The sequence below is a fragment of the Natator depressus genome, chromosome 12, assembly GCF_965152275.1.
Source record: "Natator depressus isolate rNatDep1 chromosome 12, rNatDep2.hap1, whole genome shotgun sequence".
In the NCBI taxonomy this organism is placed as follows: Eukaryota; Metazoa; Chordata; order Testudines; family Cheloniidae; genus Natator; species Natator depressus.
In genome coordinates, this window is record NC_134245.1 from 23,591,047 (window position 1) to 23,615,940 (window position 24,894).

A 24,894-nucleotide genomic window follows, 5' to 3' on the forward strand; every position below is an offset into this window, starting at 1 on the left:
TATAAACTATGTGCATATCAACATTTATATACTATTACATATACATTGATATCTATGAAGCAATTGGTTCTTCAAGTGCTTGAACGTGTCCATTCCAATGTAGGTTTGTGCGTGCCCCAAGCACAGTTGCTGGAAATTTTTCCCTCAGTTGTATCCATCGGATTGGCTCTGGTGCCCTGTGGTGCCATACGCTCATAGAGCCAATATAAAGGGCCTGGCCTGCGCTCCCTCAGTTCCTTCTTAGTGCCCATGACAGTGGAACTGCTCTTTTTGCTTCAGCAAACTTTCCAAGTGATTTTCGCTGTTTTTTTTATAGTGTATGTAGTTGAATTAGTTATAAATAGTTAGTTTTTAGTCAGTAAGTGTTTGGAGTTTTTTGTCCATCAGTTATTGGAGTTCATTCGTTACCTAATGCTGAGGCATGCCTCGGTCACCAGGCTTCAAGCCCTGTGCCTCCTGTGGCGAGGCGATTCCCCTGAGCGACCCCCATTCCAATTGTCTGGGAGAGACTCATACAGAGGACAGCTGCCAGATCTGCAAGTACTTCAAACCTCACACAAAAAAAGGACTGGGAGGCAAGACTGACATACTAACATGAGTTGTCAGCAGGGATTGAGCCCAGGACATTCAGATCCACAGCACAATCCTCTACTATTTGAGCTAAAGGGATAACCTGTGTCAGAAACAAACTGTTGTCTATGTGGACCAGACCCTAGAGGAGCATGTGATATACACTTTGTTAGTGGCTTACATAGCTTCTGGTGAGACAGCAGTGGAATGTCAGGTATCTGGATACCTGGGTTCCTTTACTGGCTCTGGTTCAATGAGTAGAGCAGGGGTTGCAGGAAGTATAGCTAAGCAGTTAGATTTGGCACATTTATTCTTAAAGTGTGGTTAAGGGAAGAAGATGAGTCTGTTATGTTAGAGGTATGGGTTCTATTCCCAGATAGGGGTATAAGGCCTTATTCAGTTATAAAGATTTATGAATGGCAGAAATATTAATACTGATCTTTGGAAGAAGTGAGCCTAGTAATCATAGCTCCTCCCAGTCCAGTGCACCTTCCTCTAGGCTAGAAGGAATTTTCTAAAAAAGGATCTCCGTCGTAAGACTGCCAAATGTGTGACTGTCAGCCAAGTGTTGCCTCTTGCATATCTATGCTGTATGGCTATTTTGAATCATCTTAGTTCCTTTAATTACATTGATTGAGGTGTTAAAAAGGTGTGTGTAAGAGAAAAAAACTGTATTTTTGCACAGGTTAAAGCACCATGGTTCAAATATACGCTCCTTGACCCTTTTTAGTATCACATCTTGAATTGGAAAGTTGGCCATTTAGAAACTGTTTATTTAAGAGACCCTGTTGCTCCATGAAAGCTTTGTATATTGCTTTAATAATATATTTTAATAATCCTATGTGACTCCATTTAAGTATTTTTTTTTTAACATACAAAGATTTTAAATGGCAGTCATTTTCATGAAGACTGTTTCTGACACTGTTATAACTGTAGGCTGAATATGGTCCCCTGCAGGAGTCTGGAAGCTGTGTATTCTGCCCAGCAGGAATGTCTGTTTTTAAGAAATAGCACTCAAAGCTAGCTCATCTTCTAGCAATCAACTCCTCAAAGCCAGGTGCGTTTATGGCAGATCCTCCACATTTGTTAGCAACTAGAACAATGCGTACAATCATAAGCAAGTGTAGGAATAAGAAATAGCTGTGTTGGGTCTTTTTTTAAAAGCGCCCATAAGTAATTATGGTGCATCTAGCCCCCTTATGAAAGCAAAGAATTTCAAGGTATGAATAAAAGTTATAGCTAATATCCTGACCCTAGCTCCGACTGTTATAAAACAAAATTTAAGAAACTCAATAGTATGAGGAAAAGACATTGCATCATCCCAGGTTCTTCAATTTACCTAAGTGTATTGCTTTTGGTTAGAATTCAGTGTAAGTGTCTTTAAAATTACTGTTTGATTTGCTTTATAGTGTGTCTCAAGAATTATTGCTGTAACATTAACACAAAAACACTCTGCTAGCCAAACAGTCCACATATCTTCAGTTAACTGTTTTATCACATCAGCTTTCCTGATTCAAAATTCTTGAACACAGTGTGATTTTAATTAAATGGATATTCTAAATGTACAGTCTAATACAAAAGCCTGCATGTGGTAAGTTATTTTACACCCATCTTATTTAGTATTTAGAATACTTTTATCTTTATCACCAACTATTTTAAATTCATAATTGAAATTACGTGCTGAAAATAATTTTCTGTTCTGCAATTTGTTCCTTGAACAATGCTGGTGGAAATAAATCTGTAACAGTCCATTACTGTCCCAGCACTAGTGATGCTGGTTGCCAAGCTACAGATGATTAGTGACATCTAACCTACAAGTAATTCCTCCTTCCACTTTATTCCTCTGTCAGTGAGGGGAGAGTGATAAAGATAAACCTTACAAAGCTAGAAATACATTGAATTGACAGATGACGAGCGATGAATTTTTAATTTATATGGGAGACAGACATACTATAATATGTTAGTATTATTCCTTTAAAATGCTTGGCTTGGGGTGACTGGTAAATATGTTATCAGGAGACAATCCGAGCTAGAGGAATCTTGATGTATTGACAATACAGTGTTTAAGAGGTGAATGAAACAACATAAGTGAGGTATTTAGGCATAATTAATTATACTTACCACATTAAATTAAAAAATCTTTATAGTTAAAAATAAAAAGGATACTCCTAGCTTTATAATAATAGGATTAATCTGGCTTTTCAGCTATAGGTCTTTATCTATTTCAGTTTAGTATTTTTTAACATAACTGCTACAGCAAAATACAAAAGCTGAGCTGAGCTAAAACAGGAGAATTAGAAAATGAATAGCAAAGCAGTTATCGGAACCTAACATAAATACTTTATTTTCTATCAGCTGTATGCATCATTTTATGCTCCAGTATGTGGGGTTTAGACTGGCTAACTTTAGCTCCTTTTCTTGGGGACATAAAGCCAATATCTAAGAGGCTCATATGATAGCACTATGGCTTTATGCCCTAGTGTATATCACATAGTTCTCATTTAACTAGTTATTTTTTTAAACAGTTGGCACAGGCATGCATGGAGAAGAGGCATTTAAATAGTTAAAAATCCTAAGTAACCATTTCCCAGACAAATCAAGAATGATCAGAATATTCTATTTTTCTGCCAGTTCTCACAGATGCAGCAAAATTATGCTTATGTATCTACCAACAATTTAATGCCATCTAATGACACTGTATGCACTAACTAGAAACAGAACTGTGCTGATCTTGTAGACGTTGATGGCAGTCTGCTTGAGCTCTGGTTTCCATAATTTTTAAATCCATATTATCTCACAATGGCTGAGATGACTTGCAGTATGACTGCTTAATTAGCTCTCATTTATTTTGATTTTTTTATGCTGATAATGGGAATGTGTTATGAAGTCTTCCACCACAAGGGGGAAAAATCTCCTTAAGGAACTATTTATATTAATAGGTTATTTCAACACTGACAGTCATAATCTTGTCAAAATCTGTTAAACTATTTTTATTTTCCTTTTGTGCTCTTGATGGTGGCAATCTACACTAGTGGATAATAGAATATTAAGATGTCATTATATATCTTATATTCCAAAACCAGTCCCCTCCCGACTCATCTGGCAAGGTTCTCTAACTGACTGATTTTACTTCCCATTTGTCAGAAAAACTGTCAGCAAAAAACAGTCCTTCAGTCTTCACTGAAAGATGATATTAAATAAATTATCATAGTCCTCGTGATGTATAGACACAAAAGAATTAAAGGCTGGATTCAAGTTGATATTTGCTACATATTACTTTTTGTTGAGATGCAATGAGCCATTGGGAGGATTTTTAATTATAGTCTTAAGAACAGCGGTAGTCTTCCATGGAATGCTCCTTCCCTGTAAGATTATATTTTGAAGGTGGGAAGAAGACAATAAAGAGCATTTCAGTATTTTCAGTATAGCTAAGAGATGAGTGAGAGAAGGCTCCCAGAGCATACCAGATGGAGCTGTGATTGAAAGCAAGTGCGTGCAGCTGCCCCGTTTTTACCACTCAATCCAGTTGGCTTGTTTTTGACTGTGACTGATTTACCTTTTCTGCTGCAGCACTTCATCAAGGGTTTCTTGCTTGTCTTGCAGCAGCTGCTGGAGATGCTTCATTTCACGCTGGTACTGAGAAGCCTTCCCAGCAAATTCCTCCTCTTGCTCAGTCATTTTGAGATTGATGTCTCCAAGCTTCCCAGCAGCTTTCTTTTTGTACACCTATGAGAGTTGAAGACCGTGGGGAAACTGTGATTATGGCAGTCTCCAGGATAGTTACTACTGACAAAATAACCAGCTAAATATGTTCCTTTCTTACTGTGGTTTGATCTTTAACTCACTGATGCCATGCTTAAATAAATCAGGTAAGTTGCACAGATATCTTTTTTAGAATATTTATTAATTGATAGGTATTATGCATGTACTTTCCACTGCATATATCAGAGATGCGTATAGTCTGAATACTACCTATTATGCTTATGTTTTTATTTTGGGTGAAAATGACAGAAATCAGGAAAACAAAATGGGTTTACTTTTCTGGGTGTAAAGCTGCTCTTCTGAGCATATGTTGCTTACCCACTAATTCAACGGTCAAGTCTAATTATTTGTCTACAACACAAAGAAATAGGAGTAAATATTACTGGATGGCATGTTTTTGATCTTACCACAATGAGAAAAAATTAGACTGATTTCCTTATTAAATTAAGTGTATAATCAAAGAGGTCTGTTTTCATAATATGAAAAAATATATTTTATTGGAATTACTGTACATGAACACTTCCTCTTTAAAAGGGTACTGTTCTAAAACAGCTCACAGAGTAATATATTGCCAGAAAATATGCTTAATACATTTGTCATGTTAAAATATTTTGCCGCTTCAGCTAGTAGTTCATTTTTTTTAAATGAATGCCCTCGTGAGTTTTTTCCTTCCTATTAATAAAATAACCAATTATGCAGGTCTGAACCCTAGACATTTTTAAAAAATACTTTTGTATAAAATGTATCTTTTCAGCTTTTAGAATCAATTTCTCTGTTACACTGCATGTCACCATGTGGAACCCACAGGAGTGTATGGCTTGTCAGCTTAGCATCATGATGCCCCATGCACTTCCTTTACATTTTTTTAAAACTTTTTTTTTCTGCTAATGATTGCAAATGGAACACAATAACTCATCATAGGCTGTAATTTTGACACTCTCCTTACTACATCCATGTGATCTGAAAATAGAATTTTGTGCTGGAAGCAGCTCATGCAGTATGACTGGAAATTCTCTGAACTGAAATTTTGAAAATACTGATATTCAACTGTTGCAAATTCAAATATGCCCACACGGCTATCATCTTAACAAGACAGATTCTGCTTGCTTGTACATAGTTGTCCTAGGGAGAGGGATACTGTAGAGAGCTCCCCCTTCCCCTTGTACGTCAGCACAGGGAGCAGCTTAAGTTTTCAGCAAAGCATTTAAACAAGTGCTTAATAGGGATGTAAAAGGTTAACTGGGAAGCAGTAGTTTTACTGGTTAATCCAACTTAACCATCAACCCCGGGCTAACCAGCCGGCCGACCCCAGCAGCCCTGCGCCGGCCAGAGAGGGCCCAGTTGGGAGGGGCCCCAACCCGAGCTGCTGAATTGGTTAATCGATTAAATGGTTAAATTTTTAAACGGTATTTATATCCCTAGTGCTTAAGTCCATCCCTATCCAGTAAAGGATTTAGAATTTGATCCTGAAAGGTGCCGATGACCCATGCACCATTCCAGCAAAAAACTTAAGCAGGTGAGTAGTCCCACTGAAGTCAATGGAACTATTCATGTGCTTAAGAGCTTTGCTGACTAAGGGTGGATATTCAAATTGGGCTTGGGCTTCCTGGTTCTCCACTGCCCTGCAATTCTGTAGCCATTTACAGCTGTGCAAAGTGGGCGCAAAACACGACTGTTCTAATTTGATAGTATTTTATGCCCACTTTGCATTGGCGTAAATGACTACATAACGGAACGCAAGGCACAGGAGTGTTAGTGTCACCAGTGTGACAAACACCTAGACAAGACATGGCCCCACTCACATGCAGCTAGAGCTAACACAAGCTCCGCCCTTTTAAGCAGCCTCAGAGGGTATGTCTACACAGTCTGTGGCAATAAGCCTCATGGCCCAGATGGGCAGACTTGGGTTTGTGGCGTTCACACTAGTGCTTTAGAAACAGCTGTGCAGACAACACTTTGAAGTTGTGGCTTGGGCTGGAGCTTGGGCTCTGAAGGCTATCCCCTCCCTAGCTTTCAGATCCCAAGCTCCATTCTGGGCCACATCATCAAAGCACTGTCTACACAGCGTGAGCTCCACAAACCCAGGCTCAGAGGTTTGCTTTCACGGGCTGTGTAGATATACCCAGAGAATGCACCCTGTAGGCATTCTACCTGTCTCTGCCCTCCATACAGGGGTTAAAGTAAGTCTCAGGTCTTACCGATACAAGGCTGGGCTGGGGCCCACTCTGGCCGCCAGAAGGGGCAGGGCCTCGAGCGGAAGGGGCAGGGCTGGGGGTCAGAGCCAGCCCCGGCCCACCCTGTACCGGCAAGTGCCTCCTTCCCCCACCCCAGGGTAACAGTGGCAGCCGGGGGCTCTGGCAGCGGTTTAAATGGCCCTGGGCAGTAGCGGCAGCCGGAGCCCTGGGCTCTTTAAATTGTCCCCGGAGCCCTGCCGCTGCTTCCCCAGGACTCCGGCTGCCACTACCACACCGGGCCCTTTAAATCGTCCCCGGGGCTCTGGCAGCAATTTAAAGGGCTGGGGGCTCCAGCCGCTGCTGGGAGCTGCAGGCCCTTTAAATTGTGCCTAGGGAAGCTGATCCACCCCGGTACAGCGCACCGGCTCTCGCTGGTATGCTGTACCGGGGTGTACCGGGGCGTACCGGCTTACTTTCACCTCTGCCTCCATATGCTGAATTCATTTAGCAGCAGCTGCTGGTGTGGTATACATCCACACACCCCCAACAGAGCTGTGGCTTTAAAAGCCATAAAATAGCTCATAAGTTGGTCAAAAATGGGACAAACTTGGCAGTAGTCATTCCAGTTCTTAATCCTTCTGATTTACATTAATGTAGTTAAATAATGTTCTACATTTCAGGACTCTTGCAGTTTGGGAGGAGTCAACAAAATTGGGTGATAGATCCATATCAAATATTTGCCCCTCATCCGTTTTTCACTGTTCTGACATTTGTTTGGTTCTGAAACCCCTACAGTCACCACCTTTCTTAGAGCTAGATTGGTAGCTCTTGGGCCTTGCAGAGGACCAATCCCTTTCCTACAAGACTTACTCTCTGCCTAGACAGAGCCTGGGACAGTAACTGGAAAGTTCTGGCAGAGGCAGACAGATTGGAACACAAATTGTTTCTACAAGTCTACTCTGAGGACAGGTTACAGGTAGACATCCTTTCTGTCCTCCTCCATACTGGCTTCCTAACCACATCTAAAAGAACAATTCAGATTAAGAACTACTTATCAACCCAGTCTATCTGCAATCTGCACCTGAACTCTGTATCATTTGCTGGGAGGAACTATTCTCTTTTCACAGAGGAGATCACGCACATTCAAGGTTTCTCAGGATACTCTGAACCAGAAACCACACAAACATAGTATCTTGACACCTTCCTACTCAAAGTTCTGTCCATTCATTCAACAGTAAGTCCAGAATATATTGAAGGAAGTGTAAAATCTTCTTTGGGTCCAACCCTTGCCCTTCCAAGTTCGCAAAGGAAAGTGAAGGATAAATATGATTTCTTCCAAGAGAAATATGGTCAGTGCACAATTTGAAAAATTAACTCTTTCCATCTCTTTAAAGCACGCCATAACCCTATGAATTCTGAAGAAACCTTCACTAGATGCAATGGAACTTGACATCTATTGCCTGGTGTCAAATCTCCCTTGGACTTCTAGGCAGCATTGCACATGGTGGGTCACACACTTCTGCTCTCCTAGGTAGGAGATGTGGCAAGTGTCAATGGAAATGTTCTAAAACTGTTTGAATCCTTCCTCAAAGACTGTACACAGGATAATGATGGGCAAATACTCCTTTATCACTAGGCTTCTTGCCTGTAGAACAGCTCAAGATTTAATTATCTGTTCTGTTCTACTCAGCATCTATATATAGCCATTGGGGGGAAAGGTGAGACTGCATCACAGGCTCAAATACCAGAAATATACAGATAACATCTGTCTCTATTATTCACATATGCAAAGACCTCGATCACTCAGCTATCTTGGTGCCTGGTTAATATCAGCACATGGATGAGGAGCAGTTGGCTGAGACAAAACCAGGAATGAGGGAGGTTATGTTGAGGTGGCTTTAATATTGTGTGTATGATCATCACAGTCATGCACTGAGGTTAAAGCCATGCATTTGTGATCTCATATATAGATACAGATATATCAAATCTGTTTTGACTAAGTTTCACATTAAGTAAAAAGAATTGTGCATTTGTCACGGAGTGCCCGGGCGATGCTCTGGAACTGCTCCCTATGAAGCCAGTCAGGACTCTGGGGCAGTCGCCTTCCGGTGAGCAGCCTGTCCGCAGGGCAAACAGCTCACCCGGCTTCCACCTTCCTGGGTCTGACCTCGGAGCATTCAGCATCCTCTGCCCCTCCGTGCGCTTCCCACAGCGAGTCCGCTCAGGCGGGGCTCCTGGGGAAGCCAGAGGGTCCTGCCCCCCAACTTCGCAGTCAGACGTGACTCTCAGCCAGCCAGTGACACAGAAGGTTTATTAGACGACAGGAACATGGTCTGACACAGAGCTTGTAGGTGCAGAGAACAGGACCCCTCAGCTGGGTCCATTTTGGAGGGCAGTGAGCCAGACAACCACGTCTGCACTTCACTCCATGTCCTAGCCAGCCCCAAACTGAAACTCCCTCCAGCCCCTCCTCCTCTGGGCTTTGTTCCTTTCCCGGGCCAGGAGGTCACCTGATTCCTTTGTTCTCCAACCCTTTAGCTCTCACCTTGCAGGGGGGAAGGGCCCAGGCCATCAGTTGCCAGGAAACAGGGTGTCGGCCATTCTCTGTGTCCAGACTCCTGCACACACCTGCCCTCTAGGGCTCTGCAATGATCATACACCCTTATCGCACCACCTAGATACTTAAGAACTTCATAGGGGAAACTGAGGCACCCCCACCCTATTCAGAGGAAACATTAAGAACAGTCCCACTTCGTCACAGCATTGAAGAGGTGTGTTATGATAAATGAAAATTCTGCATTTCATTAGTTTTTTCAGACTTACTAAATTCATGAACACTGTAGAGATAAAATACTCTGCAAACTGATTCAGTATTATGAAATGGTGTTAAAACACTGGACACAACTAGCATTTTAACAAGCTTTCAGAAACACTGGCTTCTTGACACTGTCTGGAAAATGTATAGTCTGAGTCCCTTTTGGAGTAACACAACCCTCATCCCAGCCATGGGGACTTCTAGAGGAATTACTGTACTTCTACAGTAGTCACTTGAATTTCACTCTTGTGTCTTGTAACATTATATGAGATGTGCTATACTATAATCAACTGTGTAGAATGATTTTCAGAAGTGCTATGCTTATTTTCTTCAATGGAAGTCACCATCCCCTTGCTCAATATCTCTGAAAATCAAACCATTAAGCACCCAATACTATAGTCCTCATGCAGGCCCACTGATTACAATGGGAGTTGCATGTGAATAAGAAGCAAAACAGGCTCTTAGAAAAGTACTTTCTGTCTTTTCTTAATAATCAGAACACCAGTGCAGATGAAATTATTTCTGTTCAAATGTGTAGTATTTCCAACCCCAAGCTTCCAATATCATGTCAGGCCCCCAAAATTCACGAGATTGGCTTACAACTCATGACATTTTTAAACCAATAATGTGGCGTTCATTTGCCTTCTCATTTGAGTCTTTAGGTTGCACTCAGGTCATGTTTTCAAGCTTTCTGCAATGAGGAGGAGATGGTCTGCACAAATGGCTAGCCACTAATTCCCATTTCACAGAAACTGAACACCACCACAATAGCAGGACAGGTATCTAAAACAGCTGTAACAGGAAGTCACTAGGGTCACTTTTTGCCCTTGTCATCTTACTGCTTCATGCTAAGACCAGAGTTCAAAAGTTACATAAAAGTTAAAAGTAAATATCTATATTAATTTTTCTAGGTTATCCATTACAGTTCATCACCTGTCCGAAATTTTCTAGTCTTCCATGTTATTGAGTTCAGATGACAAAAGAACAAAATGTTGTTGTGCTAACTAGCGTTTGATCTGCTAACCAACAGTAAAGCTTTGCTAGTATTAAACACAAAACATTTATGCATGCGCTTAACATTACTTATGTGAGCAGTTTCACTGTAGCCAATAGGACTGTTAAGCAAGTGGAGAAGTGTTTCAAGATTGGGGCCTAAAATTGCGAAAGGGAAAGAGTTAAGACTCCTACAGCAATACTAATTGCCACGTTTAACAACAGGAAAAGAAAATATTCTGTATGGGCAATGTTTAGTACGGTATTTCTACTCAAATTAAATCTACCCCATAAAAATTGAGGCTCTGGTCCACAATATGCGGAACACAACTGAGAGAACCTTGCTATGGGAATTTTGATTTTGTATTTCTAGATTATATTTCAACTGCAACCCAAATAGAGCTTTCTGAATTTGATTTCCTTTAAAAAAAGTAATATGGGGGGGGAACTTGCTCAGAATAGCATTTAAATGGCAGCAAATTAGGCTTTGAAACTCTCATCTCACTGAGGTAAAATGAGGTTGGTGAATGCAGAGTTCCCGCATTTGCTGCTATTTTTTGGCTAGAGTCAGTTTTCTGCAAGGCTGGCTTATGTAAAGTGAAAAGCTCAGGTTTACATTGCAGTGGCTCTATAACTTACTTTTTTGAAAAATGAGGTTTGGAATGTGCAAAATGCAGCACAAACTGAGCATAAAATTGCAGCCTCTAAATTCACACTTACAGTTTTCACGGGTTCTTGATGTTAGTGCAGGATTTTTTTAGAAGACTGTGTTTTGTGTTTTTCAAAAGATACTTATCTCTCTGACAAATTGTCCCAACAGGAACAGTAGCCCTTGAGCCTGTCTGGCTGGGCAGGAAATATATGCAAACAGAGAGAGGCTTCTAGCGGCTCCATGGGATGGTCAGGATAAGAGATGGAGGGGGTTCTGTTCTTTGGGGCTGCTGGACTGCCTCCCACTTTCTGCTACCTTCATTAGACTGCTGAATATCTTAGATTAGATGGACTCAGAGCCTTCTTCCTGATCCAGCACATGGACAGGACCCCTGGTCCACAGAGGGCCCCAATCCTTAGGATAGGCTTGGAAGGACTGGGCCTGCCAGAATCCATGATAGGGTGAACTCTGACAAGCTTATTAGGATGCATGTAGGTTCTTTTATTGTTTTGTCTGTAATGCATTTTACCTTAAGAATAAAGTAGGCTTGCTTAGAACTGTGTGGTAACTTTTATATCTGTGGCAATCACTCTATCAGTCTCTGAAGAGAAAGCAAGCAGGTCTGTTTAAGCAGACTGCCTTTGTTGGGAAATACACAGTGCAATCAGGGAGCTGTGCAGCCTGGCCATATCCCTGTCAGAAGGGAGTGAGATGTGAGAGGCAACAATTGGGAAGCTGGAAGCCTGTGAGTGGGTGACCTTGCTGGACCACAGAGGGGAAATTCAGGTGCTGTTGCCCTGAACTGTGACAACATGCTCACCTGTTTACTAATCCAAAACCTTTATGTCTATTGATTTAAACTGCTAACATGCTTAAAGTGTGGGGTTTTTTCTTTTTTGCCAGTGTTTCCAGCCAGACTTAGAAAAAATGGACATTGCAGCTTCTTTGATTCCACCTCTCAAGGGACACCGATTTTTGCTTCCCCTGTTTTCAGATTCAACAGGCTACAGAAACACTAGGTGTCATTTAGCTATTAAAGATTTTGTTTTCACTGATCAATGTGGAATAGCATCATTAACACAGGCAAATTACTATGCTTCATTGTACTCTGTCCATGGTACATTAGAGGCCCTTTCCCATTGGTAAAACTGGGCCTATTCTTCTGTAAGATGAGGGGCCCATTGGCAGTTCCTTGGCAAGTTAGACAGAGGAACTATTTAATGAAAGAGAGAGTAGCCTAATGAGGGGAAGAAATTGAACGTGACATGTGCAGGGAAAAATACCAAAAGATTGATCTATAAATCATCAAATTATTTCACTGAAATGTTTATCAAGTTTCCCTGAGCAGACTTTGCTTGAGAGAAGGGCCTGCAATTTTGGGGGAAATGGATTAACAAGATTATTCACAGTGTGTTTTACAAAAATCAAGCTTTCCATTCCTTTCCGGTATCAAGTGGAGTGCCCCAAGGGTCGGTCCTCGGGCCGGTTTTGTTCAATATCTTCATAAAATATCTTCATCTGCAAGTTTGCAGATGACACTAAACTGGGAGGAGAGGTAGATATGGTGGAGGGCAGGGATAGGATACAGAGGGACCTAGACAAATTAGAGGATTGGGCCAAAAGAAATCTGATGAAGTTCAAGAAGGACAAGTGCAGAGTCCTGCACTTAGGACAGAAGAATCCCATGCACCGCTACAGACTAGGGACCGAATGGCTCGGCAGCAGTTCTGCAGAAAAGGACCTAGGGGTTACAGTGGACAAGAAACTGGATATGAGTCAACAGTGTACCCTTGTTGCCAAGAAGGCCAATGGCATTTTGGGATTATATGTAGGGGCATTGCCAGCAGATCGAGGGACGTGATCGTTCCCCTTTATTCAACATTGGTGAGGCCTCATCTGGAGTACTGTGTCCAGTTTTGGGCTCCACACTACAAGAAGGATGTGGAAAAATTAGAAAGAGTCCAGCAGAGGGCAACAAAAATGATTAGGGGACTGGAACACATGACTTATGAAGAGAGGCTGAGGGAACTGGGATTGTTTAGTCTGCGGAAGAGAAGAATGAGGGGGGATTTGATAGCTGCTTTCAGCTACCTGAAAGGGGGTTCCAAAGAGGATGGATCTAGACTGTTCTCAGTGGTAGCTGATGACAGAACAAGGAGTAATGGTCTCAAGTTGCAGTGGGGGAGGCTTAGGTTGGATATTAGGAAAAACTTTTTCACTAGGAGGGTGGTGAAGCACTGGAATGCGTTACTTAGGGAGGTGGTAGAATCTCAATCTCCTTCCTTAGATATTTTTAAGGTCAGGCTTGACAAAGCCCTGGCTGGGATGATTTAGTTGGGGATTGGTCCTGCTTTGAGCAGGGGGTTGGACTAGATGACCTCCTGAGGTCCCTTCCAACCCTGATATTCTATGATTAGATTGACATGTTATGATGAGGAAATTGACATAGCATACAGAACAGATTTCCATAACCTTGGCTTCTGAAGGCTGAATGCAATAATAATGGTAATTGCCAGACAAATTACACATTAAACTTGTTTTACTGAAGTCAGTGGAAGAAAGCAAATGAATTATGTTTGTCATAAATTTGTCTAGAATTGAAAAACTGAGTTAAACTAGTACGTTGAGATTTCTTTAAAAAAAGGTTAAAAATTCAATAGAACACCAAACATTTTTTCTTCTAAAAATAGTGACACTTTCTACAGAGAAAGAATACCAGTTCCTATGCTGAGGATGTAAAATTGACTCTAAAATGTAACTTACAAAGAAGATTCAAAAATTAAACAGCAAGCTTCTTTGAAATATACTTCAAACTGCACACATGAAGGAAACAGAATAATTTAGGGTTCCGCTCATTCCACTGTAACAATTTGTAATTATTGATGTTTAAATCTTGATAGATGTTTCACTTAAGTCTACTTTTTTATCCCTACCAAATATATAGTCTCACTTCAGTGGTCAAACAGTTCATGGTTCATAGGTCAAAGACTCCTGCACCTGTTGCCAACATGAAGGAGGCTGTTAGATACCAATGTGATAGGTTCCTTAGAACTTTAACAATTACAGTAGTTCACTTGCCAAGGTGATTTATACTTTTTAAAGGGTCTGTTATTACACACAAATAGGTAAACATAAACCGAGAGTAAAGAAAATCAAGATCGAGACAGTCCCAAAAATAAAAATGGTGGAAAGACTCAATCCATGAATTCAAATACTTTAGGCGCCAATCCTGCGAACATATGGGCATGTAACTTCATGTACATTAATTCAATAGGACCATTATCTTAATAAAGTTATTTATATGTACAAGTGTTTCCAGGATCGATATCTTAATTTTTACTATTTTAAAAGAATGTGCAACTTTAATGCAAGCAGAGATTGGGTCTCATCATGCACCTATTTAAGTCAATAGCAAAGCTTTCACACCTCTTGCCTGTTTCCATTAACACAGAACCTGCTGTGTAGTAATTTGAGCCTGATGTTCTGAGAAAGGACTAATTTTACTTACTAACAAATCAGAGTGGAAATAAACTAAACTTTTCTGGAAAAAAGCGGAGGAAAAAACATATTGCTGAGAAATGGAGGGTCACACTGGTCAGAAATTGCTATAGCTTCACAAACATCTGTATAATCCCAAAGCATTACTAATACAAATGTCATAGGGAAACCACTATAGTTAAACAATCATGTCTCTGTTCAGTAACTTTAAATATATAGCACAGCTAAAATGAGCAACTGTGACGCCTCCTTTTTGGCTTCAGACATATAGAACAGTGTTACAGGAGTATTCATGATTGATAACAAGATTCTTCTCCAAGGCAAAGCAAACTATAAACGCTTGTCAATGTTAGATTGTAGGAAGTGCCTTAGTAGTCGTTTTGGGCTATATTACTCATACCTTGAATTACAAAAACTGTAAAAACACTTTTGCAACTTAACTTGATGGCATTTTTAAAACTCTTTGTTCCACTGGTGAACATTAAAATATCAACAGTATTCAATAACTGGCAATCTCAGATACGAAAAATGGGTTTCTGCCTGTCAGAACTGATGTATTCAGGTAAAGCTGGATCAAGAATCTTGTCTATATATACTACCCACAGGGTGCTTGGTTCAGACAGTTAAAACAGCCCTTGCGTTTTCAGGAAAAAATGAAATTCTAAAAGGCAGGGATCCTGTGAGAAGTGATGGGGAGGGGAAATGGTATGTGAGGTGAGACTTAAACTCATGGTCTTCTGCCTCCTGGCCCAATGCACCTTTCCCTAGATCAAAAAGTATTTTTATATAGTAGTGAGGGGGGAAAACATCCTTGTTTTTTCTCTCATCCAGATGGTCTGGTCTTCATGGCTGCTTTAAAGTGATGCACGAGGGTCAACTGTGCTGGGAAAACATGTGCACTGCAGATGGAATTCTCAGAAAGTGTAAGAAGCAAGCCTTTAGCAAGTACTACTGCCCATATGAAAATGGCGATTTTTCTGCAGCTTACATTCAGTCTGAGCCAGATACCAAGCATAGAAAACTTGAGCCAAAACAGCTAACATTTGACAAGTTATATGCAATTGAAAACAAAGGGGGTTATAGTGGAATGTTAGGCAATTTTAATACGAGGCTTGGTTCCAGCTCCTTTGCCTACTTCTTAAACCAACAGTAGAATTTATTCTTGGGAAAATTAATGTCAAACAGATTTTTAGGTATATGGTAACTTACTGTTTCTCTGACTTCTTCTTTTGACAGTGTGCCTAAATTAAAGATGAGTTACCCTCACACTGAAGGGGAAGAAAAGGTGCCAAATGATGAGCTGGAGTGCAAAATTTGTTACCATAGATTTAACATTCATAGTCGTAAACCCAAAATACTGAACTGTCTTCACAGAGTATGTGCTAGATGTCTGACTAAAATACTTCACATAGGAGATGGCTGTCCTTGCATTAGTTGTCCTTTTTGCCGCCATGAGACAGAGTTGCATGAAGATGAAGTTGAAGGACTACCTAATGATACAAACGTTATGTCCAAACTCGTGTTAAAAGACAAAACAATATGGAATTCCGACTGTAAAGAAGTAGTTTTAACACCAAAGAACTTGGCTTCCTCAAGCCCCTCTCACGGATCTTCAAACTGCTTAGTAATAACAATTATGGAAGTACAGAGGGACTCTACTAGGACTCCAAGCCAAAACACTATCTCAGATTATTATGCAGACCATAGCCTTGACTCAGTATCTGTCAGTTCTCACAGTGAGCTAGACCAAGATCTCTTCTCTAAGCTTTGTAATCATGTACCCAGAATACTGGTATGGCTGTTAGGATTTTTCTACTTTGGCTCACTGCCTCTTGGAATCTATTTATTAGTGATGCAGAAAGTGACACTAGGAATTGTGTGTGTCAGTTTTGTTCCCTCAAGTCTAACTGTATGTCTTGTATATGGTTTCTGTCAATGCCTCTGCCAGGGAATGTGTGACTGCTCTTCAAGAAGCTGAAAGGAACTGCGTTATCAAACTATACAGTTTAATTAAACTTTGAATGATAACTACAGACTTCCAATATTATGGACTATTAAGGTGATTGCAATATGATTTTAAGTTTCTTAGCTATAACTAGCACAAAGGCCTATGTTTAAACAAACAAAAGCACCACAACCATTTGTGTAAACACTAGAAAATTGGCAAGGTGATATTATTATTAAATAGGTGATAGCTAATATCACCTTTTCCTTGAACAATGTATAATTTCATAAACACCTCATCATGTCAGGAATTCACAGGTGAAAGTGATAAAAATGAAATTGATGTTTTCTACATTATGCTCGTACTATTTTTTTTTAAAAAGAATGAAGATCAGAAATATTTTGAGTACAACTTGCTATAAAAACATATTTCAAGCATCACCTTAAATTACTTTTCCAAATTCTGTTTGGTATTTTATTGGACACTTAAATGCTCGGATGATGAGAACCAATATAGGATCTAGAATTAAAAGCAAAATAAAAGTGCAATAATTTTTTAAATTAAGAACTCATGTACTGTTAAAATCTTGGAGAAAGCAATTTATAGTTAAACTAAATCTCAAAGGGACATAAAAACAAATGAAGTATTTTCAAAAGAGAGATTTCCAGAATCTTTTCAGAAACTACAGCTATTTCTGAAATACAATGCTCTTAATAGTGTATGTCAGAGTACATCAGAGTAGAAATGGCTTTAAGAACTGTCTTCAAAATGTTCAATAAAAACATGCCTACTGATGTATATGGTGACTTAAAATCAAGGCATTAATTACAGGCAATTTAAAAAAAATACAGAAATAAGTTTTTATTTTATATTAATGTTAATTCCATATGCAAAAATGGTTGATTCATTTTTCTGAACATTTTTATTGAACCTACTTGATATTGTTACATTAAATTTTATTTTTTAAAAGGTAATTGACTTTTGCATGGTTCTAGTGTAAACCAAAATCTAAATTGCAAAATGGTAATGCAAAACTAGGGCTTTTATATAAAGATTTGTACAAAATAATTATCTAGTAAATCTCCAAACTACCAATGGGTAGGACTTCTGAAGAATAATGGAATTTTGGTAGCAACTTAAGAATAAACCTGCAGAGCTTTAAAATAGGTGTTCTTACAAATCAATGTAATAAACATTATATATAAAAAAGAATGTTTTGATGCTTTTTTTAAGTGGTAATGCACTATTTCATTTTAAAGCAATCTACAGCTATCCCAAATGTTGTTTAGTATGTCCACAGATTAAATATCACTCCTGATATATTTTTCATTGAGGCCTCAAAATCAAACATAATTTAACTTGTACTGTATGCAACTCAAAAGGAAATGTAAGGAATTATTTTTGTTTTCTCCAGAAGAGCATACAAAAAGGTGGAACTGTATTGCCACTAAGCCAAATCCACTCATGCGCAAAGGCTAACTAAACTGGCTTCACAGAAGGATGGCATTCTCCCTGCCAGGCTTGTGTACACCCTCAGTGATGGGGATACGTGCTGAATGACTGTTCAACCTCAGCCTGCTCCTCCTTTCCCCCAAATAACCTTTTTGGTGCTATGGGAGGAGCTCCACAATGTCTCCCAACAGCCTGCCATTCTCCAACATGCAGGTGAACTGCCCCCACTCCACTGCTTTTTGGTTGTCACAAGTCTGCAAAGCTAAAGGGTGTAGGGTTTGCCAAAACATGAACTTCAGTCATTTATCAAATTGTTTTTAAAAAGTAGAAATATATGGTCTTTATTACGGATACATTCAGTACTACGTACTCCTTCATTTTCTAACCATCTCTCATTCCCTGTTGGCAGTCACCCAAGACTGCGCTCTCATCTTCATTTTAGGATTAGATGTCTCATTTATACAATCCAACTTCTATTTCTTAGAGTGCCCCTCTCCCTAGTGCCAAAGGCAATAAAAGATGCTCTTTTCCAATGCTGCAACACAGTCCACAAGGGCCTTTGTAAAAGTTTATACTCTAGCCTTTCTAGAAAATAAGTGTATTGTTAATTACTACTGTTAGTAGTATTAAAAGCCCAACACAGGGCTGGATCCCTCATTGTGCTACGCACTGTAAAAATGTATAGTAAGAGACAATCTCTGCCTTGAAAAACCTCCTTGTCACAGGTTGTTGCTACAACTCAGAGAACACTGATTTGATTATTCAAGTTCTGGTCTCTTGCTATCTAATCCAGCAGGGGCTGATAGTTTTGTGACCATAAGAGGCTCAGTTCTTGGGAAAGAAGGAATATATACTACCTCATATTGCTTTGCAGTGATCCCATGAATGATTTAAGGACAGCACTGACGGGCTCCTAAGCATTTTCCTATCCCACATACAGTAGGGTCTGTGCAGTCCCAACAGACACTGCTATTCAAAAATTCCAAGGTTGTACACTCAAAGCATGTTTATCACCTACAGTGGAAGATCCACACAAGCAAACTTCAAAGATGAAAACATCCTTTTCTCCTTCCACACTCCTTATACTGGAAACTCTTGAATCTTTGTTGCCTCCACTGGCAAAACCAGAGACTACAATATGGCTCGATGTGAGAAACTGTGCTACTAGTTAGGATTAAAAAGGTACCGCAACTATAAAAATATTTAACAACTTTGATAATACTTGTGCTTTGATCAAAATTTAAGCTTTATTTTAATTTTTTCCCAGTTTTAAATCAATACAAGAATCAGACTCTCTGGAGAACGAACACTCAATGACTTGTTCTTCTGTATATCGGATACTGTGGTTAAATTATCTGTCAAAATCTCTATTTAATAGGATGGATTATCTGATATATGATTAGGGTGTAAACAAATTACAAGTGCTTGTAACAAAGACCTAAAGAGCATAGTTCAGATTACACTGTAATCATGATTGCTGAATATGCTGCCATAAACTTACTTCTGAGTGGTTATGTCACATGCCTAATTAACATTTTTATTTTTGTTTTCAAGTTTTTTTGTTTAAGAAAGCTTTGTTAAAGACTTATGTATTTTTTTTTACTTTTTATTAGTTCCTATTTATGCTTTTCCCTTCTTTATTGCTGTAGTGCCCAATCAGCTTTTTCAAATTTGTGTTAAAAATCAAGAGTCCTAATGTATTTAAAGTTTATCTTGTGCTCTAGATTTAAGTCTTCTGAAAATAAGAGACTTTGTCACTGAAAGTTGGTAGTGTGTACTGCACCTAAACTATTGGCTAATTTTTCTGAAAATGTTGCTTTCTCCAGCTCATACAGTAGTGTCATGTAATATGACAAAAATGCACTTTAAATAAATGCAGATTTTCTGACATTTAAGAAGATTACAAACTGGCATTTTTTTAAAGGATGCATTTACTAAGCTCAGACACATATGAATAGGAGAAAAAGCATGGCTCAAGCATGATTTTATAACTGTATTGGTAAAACTCTAGAGTTGTGTAAGATTGCTACAGTGATGCTTTGATTGTGATTACCTCCCCTAAAAACTGCACTGCTTAATTTTTTAACCTAGCATTGGTAAATGATAAACCTGAAAGAGTTCAAAATAAAATGAATCTGTATTTGTTCAATTTTCTTTGGCATTTGACATCACTTACGATGTATAATCAGGATTCCTGTACAGCCAATCAGCTTCCCTGCTGAATGCGTGGGTCTTTATTTAGAACATCTGTGTTGAGAAAACATAGGAAAATGTGGCAGTAAATCTGTAGAAACTTAAGGGCATCCAGATGAAAGCATAATAACAAACTACTTTTAATTCCCTTTTTGAAAATGATTAGATTTCAAGGTGACTGTCCCTTTTATTAAAATAATTCTTCATAGAAGACTGAGAGGGCATAGGGTTAGCTGGGCGCTTTATACTGGTGCTGATGGTGCATGGCAGCAGAGGGTGCTTGAGCCGCCCCAACAGGTACCACTGAGGGAAAAATTTCCAGTGATCATGCTCAGGATGCGCGCACTTAGAGTGGAATGCACATGTGCAATCACTCAAAGAAGAATAAAAATTCTGAGTACTTTGCCAGGACATAATACATTTTATCTGCTCTCTTGCATATAGGGAGAATAGAAGCTGGAGCATGCCAGATGATCTTCCTGGCTTCGTTGATAGGCAAAGCTATGCAGGCAGATGAAGGTGAATGGAGGATATTGAGCAGCTTATGATGAGGCTCCAGGAGTCGACAACTCTCCTGACTAAATCCTAGACATGCTTAAAATCATCTGTCAAGGATGGAGGAGGAGGCATGACAGCTTCACCAATAGATGAAGAGAAGATGTTGGCTATAGGAGAGACCTCTTCATTGGCTCCACAGGATTCCTCTTGAGGGTCACGTCTCCTGGAGGGAGCAGAAGATGTAGGTTGCCCCTCTCTGTGATGACTGGTTCTTGATGCTCTGGAAAATTGTTGTCGATAGGTGACCCAAGAGTCCCAATATGGCCAAGGAGGAGGTGCATAAGGCTAGGAAGAGGCACCCAACGGTACTCATACCAGCGAGGTGTTGGTAGCAATTTGTGGGCCATGAATAGCTGCAGCTTCACCAGAGGCTTCTGGAAAGGGGCCACTATAGGAATGAGGGGGAGAATGCTGAATTGACACATGAGACACTGAGGCAAGTTCTTAATCAAAATCCTTTCCCTCAAGCTCACTCTGGAATGATGGAGCACCTGGAGAGATCTGAGATTAAACTATCGGTACCGGGCAAACTTCAGGTGATCTCAATGCCCTTGGATTCCAATAGCATATCTGCGCCAAGCAGTGGGGAATCGGGTGTCTCAGATACAGCCAGGTACCAGGGAAAATGGATCTCCTGCCGTACCGAGCCTGTAGTCTGCACCAAGGTGATCGTGGCAGAGGGCACTGACGGTACTGTAGGTCTTAGGCGCTCAGAGGGAAGCGCGGTCTCTCACGGTATCATAGGTCTTGTGCTCTCTGAGGTAAGCATGGTCAGAGCCCGAGTGGGCTTCTTCAGTACCAAGGAAGCAGAGGAAGAACTCTTCTTGCCACCTTGGTCCGTTTATAGTACCAATGATTTCTCCAGGCCCAAGGCTTTGCCATCTTTCAGTCTAGCCATGCCCTAGGTACCTGATTAGAGTGCCAATGGCACTGGAGAAGCTGAAGATACCAAAGACCTCAGCTTTGAGAGGTAGATTCTCTACAGGATGAGCCAGGGCACATTCTTTTAAGGGCTTATGAGAGGAGTCCTGTGTCTTCCTCTTAAATGCGCTGGAGGTGTGGAGCTCTGACATCACAGAGGCAGAAGACTTGCTCAGAGACTGGCGTCTTGGGGGTCAGAAGCTGGGCGTAGAGCGCTCTCCATCATGAGAAGATGAAGCTTTATCTCTGTTTTTTCTGGCTCTTTATTTTAGTGCCAGACAAAAGTTGCAATTCTGGGCAATGTGCGATTCCCTGAGGCAACAGATGCTTCAGGACTGGGATCATCTCCCAGCATGACAGACAACATCTGAAACAAAACCTCGCAGTAAAGAAGAACTACAAACTAACTAGTATCTACCTATCTAAATAGAATACGAGTGAAAAGAAAAAAAAATTTAAGAAGCTATACTATTACTATTTATTAACTAATGAAACTAATACTATGACTAACTATTAATAAGAAAAGAGGATAAAGTTGAGGAAATCTCAGTGGAACAACTGCCAGAGCTCTGCTAAGGCTGAGGCAGTTGAGAAGGAACTGAGGGTGGTTCACCCATTCAGCACTATATAACAATGTCATAGGGCACAAGACTAACATGCATGTGTGGGCTGAATGGATGCTGCTATGAGAAATCTCCAAACAAAAGCACAGGGGTTACTAGCGCATCTAAAGTGGAGCACCCACTTTTCTTCTTGAAGAAGAAAGCTAACGTATGTGCTACCCAGGGAATATGTACCCTTGGGCCCTGGACAGCCTCCTAAATCCTCCTCCTCCTCCATACAGTGAAATGCTTTTGACATAAGGGGGACCTCTGGATCTGGGGAAGATGGGGAAAGATTGGTCCCTATGGTCATACATTTACGAGAGGGAGGATTGTTCCCTATCTTGACTGGATCTCATTCCTTCTGCCCTGAAGAGGAAGTGATCTTCCTTTGAGGCACCATTGCCCTTGCCTCAGACCCTGCAGAGCACTGCCCATCGAGGTGGGGCAGGGATAGATTCTGAATACAGCATAATTCCATAAGTCTCCTTTGATATATAAGGGGCCAAGTATTCTGCCATCAATTATACTATATAACCTAATCTAAGTCACACTGACAGTCATGACTTTATTACACATGTACAACTGTATTGAGTACTGTGACTGTTTACTATTAAACAGTAATGTTCAGCACAGATTGAAATAAAAAAAGAAAAATATTGATGAACTTGCTTTCAAATTTGACAGCCTATGTATTTATTTATATTTTCACTAGAAGAATGGTATCTGTCAACATAATTCCTTTCTTTTTGACTCCAATGAAAAGTGATTTTTGCAAATTACTACCCGTTTTAGAAAATTAAGCCCAAAGATGAAAATATTTAAAAACCTGAGTTGCTCAATATATTTAAAAGTGGTGAAAATATTGCATATTGATTAGGTGAAAGATACTGTAAATCTAGAAAAGACTATTTAATTTTAGCAGAAAAGATCAACAAAATTAGACTGCCTGCCGATGCACCTCTGTGGCTCTTCCATTTAATCAAATATTTAACTTACAGCAAAAGAAAAAACAAAGAAGGCAAAACAAGCTTATGAAACAGAAAGAAGAAAATTGTCTTAGCTTGAGGTTATTTGATAGTAAAGGGTTATGATGTTTATCACTGTAGTAATTGCTGTGGAAAAATTAAAATGACGCATACAGCATTATACGGCTTTTTACAACATCCTCATTATTAAAGTAACATTTTTGTCATGATATGAAAGTATACACTAGTTTTATAATAGCATTTGAAAGCTGTAATTAAAATGTCTTCACATTACATCTGACTCAAAATGGAGATGAACTTAAAAAAACCCCAAACGTCACTTACGGCAGGAATTCAGGTGCCTGCTCCGCACACATTCCAAAAGCAAAAATGCAATGTTAGGTAGACACTAGTTGGCACACTGTCATGGATATGGTAAATATACAGATGTGTATGGAAACCAAACACAGCCATGTAACTCATGACTGCCAAAAGAAGAGACACCCTTGGATTGGTTGTTAGGATAGGAACCAGAGCCTGAGAAGGGGACTATGCCTAAGCTAGTCAGAGTGACCCAGAAGTAGTTCGTTAATTCCTTGAGGTTCCATAGGGATAAACTATCCCAGAGAAGACTCTGGCTAGCAAAACAGATCTAAATACCTCTTCCAGGACCATTAGATGGATTGCAAACAATTCCTGTCTCCTAGGTCCTGAGACTCAAACTTGGCCTCATGAGCAAGACAGACCACAGGAGCACTACAGCCACACTAGAGGTTGGATTTGGAAACACATGAGCAAAGGAAAATACCTTTTCTTTGATCTTTAGGATAACATGCCCAGTAAGTAAAATGAAAAAGTAGTAAGTAAGTATGAGCTCACAGGATAATGCTGCCCAATGTAGTCTGAGACAGAATGCATAGAGGGCCCAGAGATTATAAAAGCATGTGTGACCTGCAGATCCAATTGGACCAAAACAGTGACTACCATTTCATTACCGCTATTTCAGTATTTCTCATGATGAGGTGGGGGCAGATTCACTGCCGGCCTTAGGGAAAATGGCACCCTGGGCGAACTTGCATTTTGGCACCTCTGGCCCCTGTGGGCTCCTCACCCCCCATCATCCTTTGCCCCTATAGGCTCCCCAGACTCCCCACCCTCTATCACCTCTGGGCCACACTGCCTCCCTCACATGCTGAATACGTATTAAAAGAGGTGTCAGAGTGCAGTCCTGACACAAATTAAGCACTGGCTGGGCAGTCAGATAGGGGTTGCTGGCTGGGAGCTGAGGTCTCTAAAGGCAACACCTCTGCCAGCAGAAGTGCACAAGTAAGGGTGGCATAGTATATGGTGTATTGCTACCCTTACTTCTGTGCTGCTGCTGTGGCTTGTGGTGCCTGGTGCTCAGCCTGCGGCTCAAGGTGGGCTCTATGCTGTCAAACGGGCTGCATCTTGCCAGAGTCCACGGCCCTCCCGCAGCCCTCTGGACGCTCCTGGCTCACCAGGCATGCCATTTCAGATGGGGTGGGGGGGAGGGAATTTTAACCATGATTCCAGGGGCTACTTAGGCACCTGAAAACTGTAGGGTATTTTTGTAGATAACTTAGGAATTAGCTGACAGGAGCACTGTATCTAATTCCTGTATAAAGAAAGAAAAAATATATACAAACACCAATTAAAGCCATATTTTAAATGTATATGTAAATTTTGAGCAATCAGGAGATAATACAACAAGATATTCCCAATCCCAAACCCTGAGGTATCAGTTTTGGAGTTTTAACATAGTGTACAAAG

General features: G+C 40.3%; 2 protein-coding genes across 5 annotated transcripts in view; one reads left to right on the forward strand and one right to left on the reverse strand.

Annotated features, from left to right (window-relative positions):
- CEP89 (centrosomal protein 89) overlaps positions 1–24,894 on the reverse strand; it is a 131,477-nt gene that overhangs the window by 14,020 nt on the left and 92,563 nt on the right. For both annotated transcript variants that reach the window (XM_074968723.1, XM_074968724.1), the window contains one exon: positions 4,127–4,296. In XM_074968723.1, the coding sequence (XP_074824824.1) occupies positions 4,127–4,296 (170 nt within the window). The remainder of the gene's footprint in view (positions 1–4,126; positions 4,297–24,894) is intronic.
- Positions 3,972–22,903, forward strand: LOC141996581 (E3 ubiquitin-protein ligase RNF182-like). Of its 3 annotated transcripts, none has more exons than XR_012641568.1 (2): positions 3,972–4,439; positions 20,499–22,903. XR_012641568.1 is itself a non-coding variant. In XM_074968725.1 (2 exons), exon 2 carries the CDS (start codon positions 15,717–15,719, stop codon positions 16,440–16,442), a length of 726 nt encoding a protein of 241 aa, XP_074824826.1. In that variant the 5' UTR covers positions 3,972–4,439; positions 15,701–15,716; the 3' UTR covers positions 16,443–17,061. The 3 variants fall into 3 exon arrangements, 2 of the variants coding, with proteins under 2 accessions (XP_074824826.1, XP_074824827.1); XM_074968725.1 differs by lacking the exon at positions 20,499–22,903 and adding an exon at positions 15,701–17,061; XM_074968726.1 differs by lacking the exons at positions 3,972–4,439; positions 20,499–22,903 and adding exons at positions 7,955–8,037; positions 15,701–17,061.